At 41.0% G+C, this 15,401-nt stretch overlaps 1 protein-coding gene across 1 annotated transcript; it reads right to left on the minus strand.

Annotated features, from left to right (window-relative positions):
- Positions 1 to 1,501: 1,501 nt before the first annotated feature.
- Positions 1,502 to 4,827, minus strand: LOC131975315 (actin, cytoplasmic 2-like). Its single transcript, XM_059337947.1, has 8 exons — positions 4,702 to 4,827; positions 4,485 to 4,613; positions 4,106 to 4,216; positions 3,877 to 3,961; positions 3,588 to 3,749; positions 3,243 to 3,434; positions 2,676 to 2,857; positions 1,502 to 1,918 (listed from the first exon to the last, which is right to left on the minus strand). The coding sequence occupies exons 1-8, from the start codon at positions 4,822 to 4,824 to the stop codon at positions 1,775 to 1,777; spliced, it is 1,128 nt and encodes a 375-aa protein (XP_059193930.1). The 5' UTR covers positions 4,825 to 4,827; the 3' UTR covers positions 1,502 to 1,774.
- Between the last annotated feature and the right edge of the window lie 10,574 nt (positions 4,828 to 15,401).

The raw sequence follows: 15,401 nt of genomic DNA on the forward strand, positions 1-15,401 counted from the left end.
TTGAATGCATCTTTAAAGCATTTAAACTGTCAAACATCACCTGCCTGTCACACCTGAAGTCTGTTTTAGTTTTCTGATATTTCCTAAAAGAGAAGTTATAAAGTACCAGAAGGAGCAGCGCTGGTTCTTACCTGTGCAGGTGAGTGCTGGGTGTGACTTTCAGGTGAAGTGTTGCAGGTTTTTCTTTGCTGAGCTGAGTTCAGTGAATGCAGCATCTCGAGCCATAAAAGGTAACGTTCTCTCAGCTCAAGGTTTCATTGGTCCAGGTGAGCAGGATGCCCCAGGTTCTCTCAGCTGGCCTCCTGATTGGCTGGAGCTGGAATCTGTCAGGGACGGGACAGGGCTCCAAAAAGACAGTTAAAAAAGATTTTTAACCATCAAATGATGACGAGTTGCGAGGGAGGAGCTCATCTCTGAAGTGGAGAGGAATTTGTGCCAAATTTTGTTGCCCTCATTAAGGGTTCATATAATTTAAAAAGCAATGCGCTGGAAATCGTGGGAATATCAGGAAATTTGGTGCAATGAGTCATGTGATGTCAGAAGCCACATAGGTCGGCTGGAGTCGATGCATCCACCGGCCTTCTAAATACGGGACACAACCTCCGGTCCTTTCAATCGGGACTGGAGGTTGTGTCCTGTATTTACAAGTTCCAATATGACCATGAGAGTTTTTTAGGCCTTACCCTGTTCTTTATTCTAACCTGAAAGAGACACTAAAATCCCCACATCCCTTTTTTCAGCTGAATACAATATATATATACACACACACACACACACACACACACACACACACACACACACACACACACACAGTACTGTGCAAAAGTACCAGGCAGGTATGAAGAGTTGATGCTGGTTTGAAGGCAAAGGGTAGTCACAGCAAATATTGATTTGATTTACATTTTTTCTTCTGTGAACTCACTTTTGATTGAACTCATTTTGTTAATCGATACAAGTAAACTATTAACATTTCTATTTTTTGAAAGCATTTTTATTTGACAGCATTTTTTCACACCTGCCTAAAATTTTTGCACAGTAGGCTACTGTATATATATATTTTTAATTTCAGACTTTGCAGATGGTGAAGGGGCTGCATAAGGTTTTTGTCAAAGTTGCATCATTGAAAATACTTGCAGAACACGTGCAGAAATAAATCACTACACCCAGCATATCATTGCATCACATTGTTGTATTGTATTATCACTATTGGCGGATCTGGAGGCTGGTGTTTATATATGGTGCCAACAGTACTCTGGGGCGGATTGAAGATTTTAGTGTAAAAACTGTTAATCATGGACTAGAGACACAACCTGCTGACTTTGTCCTCTATAAAACATCTTTAGTGATTTATAAAAGAAATATTATTGTACTGGATGCACAAAACACCCCAGATAGATTTTAATTTGAACAAGCAGCAAATGACAACATCAGAGACGGCGTAAGCGTCAAATTTTGGCATTTTGAATATTAAAACATCTGTTGGAGGTAAAGAGACACAAGTAGAAAAAGATACTCTGTGATAATACTGTTTATTTTCTTTGACCATCAGTAGTTATCACCAGAATGAGTGAAAGCTTTGAGTTACAGGAACATCAGGTGGTTTGTTTGTTGGAGGATCTGCCAGGACGAGATATTAAAATGTAAACAGACGCTAAATTTCTTTGTTTTTAGCGTCTCGCTTCTTTTAGTCCGTTCACACAAGATTAGCTGGATGGAACAGTTGAAAAGCATGTTAGCTTCCTCGATGGTGCAGAGGAGGAGGAGGAGGAGATTTCTAGAAGCACTTGCGATGGACGATGGAGGGGCCGGACTCGTCGTACTCCTGCTTGCTGATCCACATCTGCTGGAAGGTGGAGAGGGAGGCCAGGATGGAGCCACCGATCCAGACGGAGTACTTCCTCTCTGGGGGAGCGATGATCTGGAGGTGAGGAGAGAAAGACGGGTAAGATGGGAAACAATGAAGGCAAATATATTTGATTAAAATTCATGAAAATTGGGTCAGGTTTCATCATACATCACTGCCAATGAATCTTTAAAATCTAATTTTTTTTTCAATTATTTAATTGGCTTTTTTCTTGGTTGAGGGGACATTTTACTGTCAACAATGGCTGTCAAAGGAAGTTTTTAAAAAATCCATTCTTTGTGCCTGCTGAGGCGACCTATGGGCAGTGCAGGATGTGACACACACAGTCTTCATATGGTTTGGTTTGTAGAGGTTGTTGGTTTGTATTGTCATGAAGAAACAACTTTAACTTTTTTTGACACGTTATTATAACTTTTTATTGTGTCATCAATTTAAGTCAAGTTTAAGTGTGTCTTCAATTTGATGTTTTATTGTTTTGTCAAGTTAATGTTTTAATGTGTCATGTAAGTCGATGAAAATGCTTCATTTGCTTGTGTTTTGTTCTTTGGCTCTCAGGGCCACCAAAGTCAACCACACACACACACACACACACCTTTGTTATTGCTTGATGCTACAAAGTTAACCACAGTTGAGTTCTGTTAAAACTGATCTACAATCTACAGAGGACAGACATTTAGGAACGGTTACATTTTTATCCAATTCTCCAGAAAACTGAGAAACAAATTTGTCCACTGGGGCACTTTTTTATCTTATGGACCTATCCCTGAAACGTCATCTTTAATAAATCTGCAGGAACAAATTAAACCTGTACCTTGATTTTCATGGTGGGTGGGGCCAGGGCGGTGATCTCCTTCTGCATGCGGTCAGCGATGCCGGGGTACATGGTGGTACCACCGGACAGCACGGTGTTGGCGTACAGGTCCTTACGGATGTCCACATCGCACTTCATGATGCTGTTGAAGGTCGTCTCATGGATGCCGCAGGACTCCATTCCTGAACACACGGGGACAAATCAAAGATCAATTCAACTTCACTGTTTAGTCTCATGTAAGATAGAAATCATGGATGAAGCAACAAACACCAGGAGTGTTTAGAAAATTTGTGCAAGAAGAACATTATTTATTTGAATCTTTAAATCGTCGCCTCAATCTAAAAACTGAGAGATCTGGCTGCTGTTCGGTGTGACTGTGATTCTGGATGTTGGCCAAATTTGCTTTAATGAAATGGGAATAACAGCTCTATCATCCCACAGAATTTATCAAGAATGAGGAGAGATGAGGCAAAGCCAGATAAAATTCAAATTTTCACAGCATCAGCCAACATTGGTTTTGAATCATTTTCTCTCGCTGTAGTGAACAGGCCAACACTCGTTACTCACCGAGGAATGAAGGCTGGAAGAGCGCCTCTGGGCAGCGGAACCTCTCGTTCCCGATGGTGATGACCTGTCCATCAGGAAGCTCGTAGCTCTTCTCCAGGGAGGAGGAGGAAGCTGCCGTCTGCATCTCCTGCTCAAAGTCCAGAGCCACATAGGACAGCTTCTCCTTGATGTCACGCACAATCTCACGCTCAGCTGGAGTTCAAAGGCAGAAATATTTATCACACAACGGAAAAAGATGAGAAGCAAAGATTTAGAAAATAGAAAAAACCTTTAATCTGGAGGCAGCTCTGTTTTTAAAGCTCCAGATTTTAAATTTGAGCTTTTGTTTAAGGAGTTAAGTCGTACCAGTGGTGGTGAAGCTGTAGCCTCTCTCAGTGAGGATCTTCATCAGATAGTCAGTCAGATCTCTGCCAGCCAGGTCCAGACGCAGGATGGCGTGAGGCAGAGCGTAACCCTCGTAGATGGGCACAGTGTGGCTGACACCGTCACCAGAGTCCATCACAATACCTGCAGAACAAAACAGTTACAGAAAGGAAAAAAAATATCAGCAACCTTCATGGTTGTTTTGGCTTTTGTGACATATTCCCTTGAAGTTTAAAGATGTTTAGAGAGATGTGTTTGTCTGAGTTCTCACCTGTGGTACGACCGGAGGCGTACAGTGACAGGACGGCCTGGATGGCCACGTACATGGCGGGACAGTTGAAGGTCTCGAACATGATCTGGACCAGAAAGACAAACAGACGTCACTGTGGAAGCCACTGATGCTGCTTTACATAGAGAACGAAAACCCTGCAGCAGGTTCCCCAGTTCAATGTGTTCAGTGCAATGTGTTCAAAGTGATTTTGACCAAAGCGTGCACACACCTGTGTCATCTTCTCCCTGTTGGCCTTGGGGTTGAGTGGAGCTTCGGTCAGCAGGACTGGATGCTCCTCAGGTGCAACACGGAGCTCGTTGTAGAAGGTGTGATGCCAGATCTGCAGCACAGGACAGTTTGTTAGAAATGCGTGAAGATCTATAATTGGCTAATACATGCTGGAAGATTCCCCAGGTAGCCAAATTGACCTGGCCCCTCATCGGCCCAAACTCTGCACGCCAGAAAGAAACAAGTCGAGCAGCGCTCAGTTGTCAACTTGGCTGATACTTGGGATGATATCAGCCCGAGTGCTGTGACTTACACTGAACCTGATGTGTATCTGAACTCTAGGTGTGTAAACTCAGGTACACGTGACGTAGTGTCCTCACCTTCTCCATGTCGTCCCAGTTGGTGACAATGCCGTGCTCGATGGGGTACTTCAGGGTCAGGATGCCTCTCTTGCTTTGGGCCTCGTCTCCCACGTAGCTGTCCTTCTGTCCCATTCCCACCATCACACCCTGTACACACACAGACACACCTTTACAGTCACACCGTTTACCTGGCGGTTAGTCATGTGACTCACATCGTTCATGCTGGTGTTGGTACCTGGTGTCTGGGGCGACCGACGATGGAGGGGAAGACGGCGCGGGGGGCGTCGTCTCCGGCGAAACCGGCTTTGCACATGCCGGAGCCGTTGTCGACAACGAGGGCAGCAACTTCGTCATCCATGTCTGAAAGGAAACGTTTTATATCAAAATAATATTTTGATAAAATTCTGTTTGCAGCCTCTTAACTGTGGAGATTTCCTGTTTTTATATGCTTTATTATGTTTGTTAATATATTTGTTTGTTTGTTTTTACCATTTTTTCAAATACTTGAGGGCCTTTTAATGCCAGATATTTACATGAAAGACCCAAGAAACTCACTGATACCTGTTAGCTTGTTGGGAAGTGGCCGATAACGCCATAAATTTACATCAAAATTTGAACAGTAAAAAACTGGCAAACCCATTTTCAAAGGGGTCCTCTTACCTCAAGATATCAAAATGGAAATTGGTTCTATGGTTATCCACAAGTCAACTCTTTCTAGTCATGCCCACTTTATGCTGATAACATGCAGTTTGTTGCAAGGATCATACCATTTTCTCATGCAGCAAAATGTGTTTTCTGCATCCTGGGGTCCTGGGGACTGTCTGAGAGCTGCATAAATCGGGTCTGACTGGAGAGCTGAGACTGTTGTGGATTCAATGAGCCCAATGTTCTTCATGTGTGATGATGTTAGAGAGTGAAACTTGAGCTCAGTGTATAAAATGAGCTGCTGTGACCTTTAGGATAATCACAGCCTCATGAAACAATAAAACCACAAAATGAGAGACCTAGAGTATTCATATAAGACATAATTGAGCATGGAAATTTACTTCACGTACTCCCCCTTTACCCCTGTCCTCCCCGTCGTCCCTCTAAAACGGCAGTAAAAAGGGAAGGGTAGAGTTTAGTAGTGGGTGGATAGATAAAAATAATATATATTATATATCTAAAACATAAATAAGCATTTAACCATTTAACCATTAAAGCTCACCACTGACTTTTTGAAACTCATCCAATGTTACAAAATCAGGAATGCACCTCAGTGACACAACACCTCCTGGCACGACGAGTCTTGAGGTTGCACAAACTTCTCAGCACAGATTTTAACACATTAACATCAAAATGAACCTAAATATTATAAAATGATCAATATAAAATTGGCCTACTGAGACAAAACTGTAACTAGTCCAACTCTCTGCACACCTTTTGCAGCCCTCCTCACTTGAATGACAGTTGTGTGTCAGACATGTCACTACAAGTCGTCCAATCAGATCAACTTGACTCATGACCTGGTGCAGTGCTATCACTTCAGGACGTTTTAAACAAGTTCAGACAGAACAGAAACCACTCTGCTTGAGCAAACTCTACACTGTCTTTCCAGTCTCTCTCTGTCTTATGACAGCAACATGTATTTAATGGTAATAAGGAGTAATTCCTCATCCCTAGATGTTTCCTCATTTTTAACTACAAGTATTTGAAACACAAAACGACTTCACAAGAAAAATGGCCTTTAAAAAATTGTTAATCTCTTTAACATTAGAGATTTTTCTTTAAGAAAACCAGGTTGAATTAGCAGCATGAAAAACTTCATAGCATAGAAAGCTGAATCTTGGAGTAAAACACTGAAAAGAAACTTTTCAGGACATTATGTGTTCTGTGCATGAAGTCGGACCCTTTATTTTAATGTTATTATTATTATTATTATTATTATTATTATTATCTGCTGTTGTAAAAGTTTCCTGAATTAATTAAATTCTGACTTGAATGCATCTTTAAAGCATTCAAACTGTCAAACATCACCTGCCTGTCACACCTGAAGTCTGTTTTAGTTTTCTGATATTTCCTAAAAGAGAAGTTATAAAGTACCAGAAGGAGCAGCGCTGGTTCTTACCTGTGCAGGTGAGTGCTGGGTGTGACTTTCAGGTGAAGTGTTGCAGGTTTTTCTTTGCTGAGCTGAGTTCAGTGAATGCAGCATCTCGAGCCATAAAAGGTAACGTTCTCTCAGCTCAAGCTTTCATTGGTCCAGGTGAGCAGGATACCCCAGGTTCTCTCAGCTGGCCTCCTGATTGGCTGGAGCAGGAATCTGTCAGGGACGGGACAGGGCTCCAAAAAGACAATTACCAAAAAATTAAAAACCGCTTCTGGATTTTTAACCCTCAAATGATAACGAGTTGCGAGGGAGGAGCTCATCTCTGAAGTGGAGAGGAATTTGTGCCAAATTTTGTTGCCCTCATTAAGGGTTCATATAATTTAAAAAACAATGCGCTGGAAATCGTGGGAATCTCGGGAAATTTGGTTCAATGAGTCATGTGATGTCAGAAGCCACATAGGTCGGCTGGAGTCGATGCATCCACCGGCCTTCTAAATACGGGACACAACCTCCGGTCCTTTCAATCAGGGGACTGGAGGTTGTGTCCTGTATTTACAAGTTTGAAGGCAAAGGGTGGTCACAGCAAATATTGATTTGATTAAATTTTTTTCTTCTGTTAACTCACTTTGCATTTTGTTAATTGATACAAGTAAACTATTAACATTTCTATTTTTGAAAACATTTTTATTTGACAGCATTTTTTCATACCTGCCTAAAATTTTTGAACAGTAGGCTACTGCATATATATTTTTTTAATTTCAGACTTTACAGATGGTGAAGGGGCTGCATAAGGTTTTTGTCGAAGTTGCATCATTGAAAATACTTGCATGACACGTGCAGAAATAAATCACTATACCCAGCATATCATACAGAGCTGGCCCAAGGCATAAGTGAACTCAGCAACTGCTTGGGGCCCCGTGGCCACTAGGGGTCCCCCAAGAGTAATTAAAAAAAAATATATATATATATATTTTATTTTTTTGCATATATGAGTGATGATTTATATAGGATCAAATATATATAGTATTGTACAAAAACACACTTTTATGTCAACAGAGTGCTGCTGCTGATGTAGGCCTAGTGATTCTAACTGCCTCTCAAAGAGCAGGTAGTTGGAGGCAAAATATTGTTGCAAAAAAGGACATATTCTTCAGTGGCAGAGAAAAGAAAGAGGAAGAGGAGAAAAAATGTATGTTTGCGTGTCTTGGTAATAGTATGAAGATTTGTGTAGCTGTTAATAGCAAATTAGCTAGTTGAGAACGAGAGAAATGCATCTTTTAACTGGCCGGTTAAATAGCTTAATATTCATGCTAGATGTTTGTATTTGAGTTATACTGAGCTTATCTTTGGGTTGATTCTCGGGGTTGGTCCTATATATTTTGGCTTCAAAATAAAGTTTTTGCTAACGTTTGATAGCAATCATTAATTAAAACGTCACCTCGTTTGCTAGCAAGTGCGGTGCTAGCAACATGTGTTTGCATTCGGCTACTAGTTATAGTTTGAGATTTGTTGTTTGCACAAATTGTTTGCTGCAGAACATGGTCATTTTTTATGAGTAAAATAAACATATTCTTTACTACATCAATTGATAAGTTGTGTGAAACTTTCCTATGAGCTGTTAACATACTTTGGAGAATCAGCCCAGTGCCAGTCCACGTCCTCAGGCTCCACTGTGGGTAAAGCATCAGGTGAGGGAAAGACTGACATATCACCAATTTCTAAGTATAAGAATTACACCTAGAGTGAAAATCATTTAGTCAAAATATCTCATTAATATGTGTGTATATATAAGTATGTATTTCATCTTAGGTCCATCTCCATCATCTACAGAGCTCTGTCTAGCCCCCCATCCTCTGTGTCCACTGTCCTCTCTGTGTCTGCAACCACAGCTGATCTACCTGGCAAGTTAACAGCAAAATACCTTTTATAATTGTTCATTGTACTGCAGAGATTTCTGAGATTAATAATTATGTCCAAAACTGTAATTAATGTCTATATTGTTTGTCATTGTCTTTCTTTGGTCACTTCCTCAGCACCACAATGTCCCCTTGGCACCAAGGATCATCATCAGCTCACCAGTTGACCCAGCTGAGTGGCCTTCTTTCCTCTCAGATTTAGACAGGACTGAGCAGGTGATCAGAGGACCACTGCCTATTAAGTAGAACTCTTCATCCCCCCAAAAGGCATGATGGCCAAAGTTACCATTATCACTATACCTGTAGACAGTTAGTCAATGGGGAAAAAGTGAAACAGTGCTGGCTGATTTATTCAAGAAGTAAAGATGTTATATGATATACATACAGACAGATATATAGATATTTCTATGTGATTTTATTTGTTGTTGCACTTTATTGTTGTTTGTGCACTACAATTTATTATCGCACTTTGCTGTTGCAGTTTTTTCGGGATCGGGATCGGTGTGCTATTACTTTTCTCTACGGAATACGAATTTGCCCAAAATTTTGCATTGAAGTGAATAGGATGGCCGAAAAAAAATGAACAAAAAAGAACAATAATTGGAGATTTTCAAACGTCTACTTCTCTGGCATAACTTCACCTCGAGACTCCATTTAAACTTTAAACAGTAGACACAAGTCTTGGTATTGATGTATGAATCCACGTTTCGATAGGTCATATAGTTTTTTAGCAATCCCTGTTCAATGACCATGATATCATAACAATACACCAAGGCAACTGCTGAAGTTCCATGTGAAGTTCTACATGACCTTGTTGCTAGGATATAGACTAAACATCCTGAAGCATTCTTGATCATCTGTTTTTTATACACTCTGCAGTGTGTGAGTGGGCGATCTGGTCAAGTCTCAACAATATGTGCTTTGCTTTGTTTTCCACAGTGCAAAAAAAGCATGCACTTATTCCCAGAAATTATGCTGTAAGTCCTTTTTTGGTCCATATGTCCAGCCCAATTGTTATTTTGCGTTCTGTGGCAAGCCTCTCTTTGTACTTTTGTTTTTCGTCATCAAACATCTTGTCAACTAAGTTGTTTATTTTTGTTCTTTTGGGTATGGTCAGCCTCTTATCAAAGGTCTCTATCATGAGGATGAAATCTTCATCCTCAACTGTGCAAGCAGGTAGACCAGTACGTCCAATCCAGAGAGCGATCGCCTGTTCTTTGGCACGTTGTTCCAGGGAGTCTGACTTATATTTGGATGCTGCGGCGAAGGCTGCTGGGATAGATGACTGTGCCCTGTTGTTTTTTGGACCACCAGGTTTCTCTTTAGGAGTGCTGGTCTCTGGGATCTGGTTGAGGAAAAAACAAAGAAGGGATACAATTACTCTCTCTGTATACAACATACACCTCCTGTAAAGGTTTACAGTTGAAAACAAAACAATCAAATGTAGGTATACCATTAAAAATACTATGAAAAATAGTCAAAATACTACCATGTTAAGAAAATAGAATGGTCTTAACTATCAAACAAGCAAAACAAAAATACATAGCTTATTAACTGACCCTGTACTAAAGCTTTGTTATCTTTAATTCTGAGCAGCGGCCAAATTATAATGCATCTGTACTTTACTGTACTGCACAACAACTGCTTTTAGGCTAAAGCTAGCAGACTCTACGTATAACAGTAACTCGATCTGTTTAACATATCAAGTTACGTGCTGACAGAACATAAACACACAAAGAGATGACCACGCCGTCACTGACTGAATGTAAACATGACTAAACATGCTGCTAAAGTAACACGAATTGACGTTAGCGTAACAAAAGCTATTTTTAACCTGAAGTTAGCAGCCCATTTGCGCCAGGAGTATGTGGAAAACTTACTAATTTATAAGCTTACTATGAAAATTATCATGAGCCGATTGTCGAGAAACATTGTAACGTTAAGTAGGCTATACGATATGTTAACAGCACTTGTAACTTACCTTTGAAAAAATATCCTTGTGGCGAGCCTTCAGGTGCCGCTTAAGGTTGGTCGTATTTTTTCCGCTTTTTTTTTACTTTCCCATGATGTTACACAAAGAAGCAGTGTGTTTCAGGTGTGCCTTAAAATACATCCACAGGTGTGTCTCGAATTAACTCAAATGTTGTCAATAAACCTATCAGAAGCTTCCAAAGACATGACAGCATCATCTGGGCTTTCCCAAATTGTTTCAAGGCATAATACTGTTAGTGTATGTAAACTTCTGACTTTGAAGAAAGTAATAAAAAATTGTCTTAAAAAATCCTTCTCTCATTATTCTGGCATTTAGCAAATATGCACTACACTACGACTACAACTTTTTCATTTCAGCAAACTGAAATGAAAAGTGTAGTCGTTAACAAATCAAACCAAATGACAACTTAAATAAATGAATTGGTCAAACACAATATAAGAGAAGTAATAAGGTAATTAAACAAACAAATGAGCGAACTAATCAAACACAAAAGTAATGAAAGGAGGAGAAGGAGACGTCACGTCCGCCGGTCGCCATCGAGCCACGGCTACCGACAAACATTTTGACAGCGTGGGAAAAATCCCCTAAAACAACGCTTTTAACCGCATTTTAACTACTTGCCGATGATTTTATTTGCCTTATGCACCGGATCCTGCTATCTGTGAGAGGTGAGGACCGTGCATCAAAGGTTTTTAAACATCGAACCTGTGGATTTTAAGCACACTGAACGGCGGCCTGGAGGAAACCATACCACTGGTAGAGAAACCACATCACTACAGTCTCTCTCTCCAATAAAACAGCGCTACAGCGCTCTCTCTCCAATAAAACCTACATCATAAATTACTTAATTACAGATCATAACCTGGACATTTTTCTTCTGACAGAGACATGGCTTGGCACCGATGCACCAGCTGTTCTCACTGAGGCCTGCCCACCTAATTTTAACTTTTTATTTTCCACAAGGGGGGTTAGGAGGGGAGGCGGTACTGCGTCACTTTTAAAGGAAACGCTGAACTCAAAAGAGGTTTCTTTTAACAGTTACACATCATTTGAATACCACGCCTTTGTTTTTAGCAGCCCTCCGATTATCTGCATCACAGTTTACAGACCACCCCAATACTCTTCGTCTTTTATCAGTGAATTTTCTGAATTTTTATCAATCATCCACACAACTTATAACAGGGTTTTAATAGCTGGTGATTTTAATCTACATGTTGACATCATCTCGGACACAATGTCCAGAGAATTTTTAAACCTTTTAAGCTGCCTAGATTTTAAACAGCACGTCGCACAGCCAACTCACAACAGAGGACACACCCTGGACCTGGTCATAACCTCCGGCCTGTCCGCTGGTGTGTCCTCTGTTGTGGACCTGGCTGTGTCTGACCACTACTGTGTGTATTTTAACATCGCCAGTTTTAACCCTCAGGAGGCCCCAGTGAGAACAGTGAGGAAACGTTACCTGACTTCTGAAGTGGCTGCAAATTTTATCGAGATTTTACAGAGCACCCCTGCTGAGGTTTTACCTGCACCCTGTGATTTTATTGTTGACTATTCTAATTCCAAACTAAAATCAACACTGGACTTAGTGGCTCCACTTTTAACTAAAACTGTAAGAACAAAACCTGTACCACCCTGGAGAACCGCTAACGTCAACAAACTAAAAAGAAATTGCAGGAGTGCAGAGAGAAGGTGGAGAAAAACTAAATTAACAGTCCATCATGAAATACTACGTGAACAACTCAAAACCTACAATAACGCAGTCAAACAAGCAAGAATTTCCCATTTCTCGAAACTCATCACAGACAATAAAAACAACCCCAGGTTTCTTTTCTCCACCTTCGATCTTTTAACCAACACTAGTTTTAATAAAGCTCACATGACACCATCAGAGGTCCTCTGCGAGGACTTTGCAGACCACTTCAGAAGTAAGATCGATGGTATCAGATCCAGTCTTTTATCCCAGAATGTAACTTTTTACACACCTGAACCATCGCTCTTATCTGAGGAAACACTGGAGAGTTTTGCCCTGGTTGATGCAAGGACACTTGGTCGAGTTTTCTCCCAAGCAAACCCAACAACCTGCCTTTTAGATCCTATTCCCACATCGCTCTTAAAATCATTTTATGCTTTCTTTGAGGAACAGATTTTAAATGTTGTAAATTGCTCTCTTCAGACGGGTGTCTTCCCCGCTGCCTACAAAACGGCAGTGGTGAAGCCCCTTCTGAAGAAGAGTAATTTAGACTCCAACATTTTAAATAACTACCGGCCTGTATCCAACTTATCGTTTTTAAGTAAAATTTTAGAAAAACTGGTTTTTAACCAGTTAAATTATTTTTTAAATAGAAACAACATTTTAGAGAAATATCAATCTGGTTTTAGAATGAACCACAGTACCGAGACAGCTCTTTTAAAGATTTTAAATGACTTCAGGTGTTATTTAGATTCACAGAAATTAACAGTCTTGGTTCTACTGGATCTCAGCGCCGCCTTTGATACAGTAGACCATCACATTTTATTAAACAGACTCCGAACCCTGGTCGGCCTCTCTGGTACTGTTTTTAACTGGTTCAGTTCTTATCTCTCAGATCGAAGTTTCTTTGTAAGTATGGATACATGCTCCTCCAGAACACATGAAATCAAGTGTGGGGTTCCCCAAGGGTCAATTTTAGGTCCAATTCTTTTTAATCTGTATATGCTTCCCCTTGGGGACGTCATCAGGAGACACGGCATCAGCTTCCACAGCTATGCTGATGACACACAACTGTACATCGCCGTGTCTCCTGATGACACTGAGCCAATTGATTCCCTTTTAAACTGTATTTTAGATATCAAGTCATGGATGGCAGTGAACTTCCTACAGCTCAACCAGGACAAAACAGAGGTTTTAGTCATCGGTCCTGAAGGCAAGAGAGAGAAACTTTTACCAAAACTACGAGATTTTAAAACCTCACAATGTGTAAAGAACCTGGGCGTCATTTTTGACTCTGAGCTAAGTTTTATTCCTCATATTAAAAATACAACAAAGATAGGTTTTTACCATCTTAAGAACATAGCCAGAGTCCGCCCGTTTCTCTCCCAGGCCAACACGGAGGTGCTGATGCATGCTTTTATCTCTTGTCGTTTAGACTATTGTAATGCCCTGCTCTCTGGTCTTCCCAAAAACAGCATCCACAACCTACAATTATTACAAAACTCAGCCGCACGCGTGCTGACGAGGACCAGAGGGCGGGAGCACATTACACCGGTTTTAAAATCACTGCATTGGCTCCCCGTGTGTTTCAGGATTGATTTTAAGGTTCTTTTACTAGTTTTTAAATGTCTTAACGGTCTTGGGCCATCTTATCTATCTGATATGCTTTTATCATATCAACCCTCGCGGGTCCTGAGGTCCTCTGGCACCGGCCTTTTAATCATTCCAAGAGTTAAAACTAAAACCTACAGGGAGGCTGCATTCAGCCATTATGGACCCACGCCTATGGAACAGCCTGCCAGAGGACATCAGGACCGCAGAGACTGTTGATGTTTTTAAAAGGAGGCTCAAGACCCACCTGTTTGGTCTAGCTTTTAACTGATTATTTTACTATTTATTTATTTATTTATTTATTTATTCCCGTTGTATTTTAGTTTTTACCTTTTATTTCCTATCCTGTTGTCTTTTAGTCTTTTAGTTTTTATCTTGTCCTGTTGTCTTTTTGTTGTCTTTTAGTCTTTTAGTTTTTATCCTGTTGTCTTTTAGTCTTTTAGTTTTTTATCCTGTCCTGTTGTCTTTTAGTTTTTATCCTGTTGTCTTTTAGTCTTTTAGTTTTTATCCTGTTGTCTTTTAGTCTTTTAGTTTTTATTCTGTCCTGTTGTCTTTTAGTCTTTTAGTTTTTTAGTCTTTTAGTCTTTAGCTCCAGTGTTTCCTCATGGGGGCCTCCTCACTGGGGGGTGTGTTGGGTCTGCCCATGGGGATGTGGTCTTGGGGACTCCCTGGGCCCGGGGGGCTGGGCGGCTCTCACCATGTGTGGAGTCCGCCTCGGTCTCCCCGGGTCCTGGTGGTCTCTGTGACGGCGTCCTCTATGGCCGTGGGCTCTGCCGCCTCTCAGTGTGGATGCTCCCACAGGTTACTTTTTCCTCATCTGGATCCTCGGTGCCTTGCCATGTCTCTACACTGTCAATCAATATGTGCTGTGTGTGAGTCTGAGTGTGTTTGTGTGCGTGCATGACTAAATGCGTGTGTGCATGTTTGTGTATGTATACTTACAGATGTGTATGTGGGGGAGGGAGGGGTGGGTTTTGTCATTTTTATTATTTATTGTTTGTTTTTTCTTATTTTTTGTAAAGCACTTTGTGTTGCATTTTATGTATGAAAAGCGCTATATAAATAAAGTTTGATTGATTGATTGAAAAATAGGAGAACAAAGATGAATCAAACAAAATAACTAAAAGAAAAAAAAGAAAAATAACCCCTTGCGCCACACAACAATGTTAAGATTGTCCACTTTAAAAAGGTAGGAGTTAGTATTTTTAGAAGTCCACAATGCAGCAACTGGTGGCAAATAGGAGTTGGGCAAAGCGTGGACAGCAGAAGGATGCAAAACAAACGGCGGCCAAAGCCGCAGAGGCAAACAGTAGAGCAAGCAGTAGAGGCAAAGCCGGTGGAAGCAAAACTGGTAGAAGCAAAGCAGCAGTGTTTTCTGCAAGGGCTAATGTTAGTAGCCACCGCTCCCCATAGTGTTACACCGAGGCCCTGCAATAAATACGCACACTTTACTGACTGCTCAAACAACATGACAGGAAGAGAAAGCGATGTGAGCGTCCACCTACCAATCAGGCAGAATCCGTGCGTGCTCCGCACGGGAGGAGATCACAGAGAGAGATCGAGCGAGCTAGTGCGACAGGAGCCACCGGGACGACTGTTGCGGCCAGGAAAGTGCCGTTGCTGATGCGGGACCAGC

This window comes from Centropristis striata, chromosome 7 (genome assembly GCF_030273125.1).
Source record: "Centropristis striata isolate RG_2023a ecotype Rhode Island chromosome 7, C.striata_1.0, whole genome shotgun sequence".
Classification (NCBI taxonomy): domain Eukaryota; kingdom Metazoa; phylum Chordata; class Actinopteri; order Perciformes; family Serranidae; genus Centropristis; species Centropristis striata.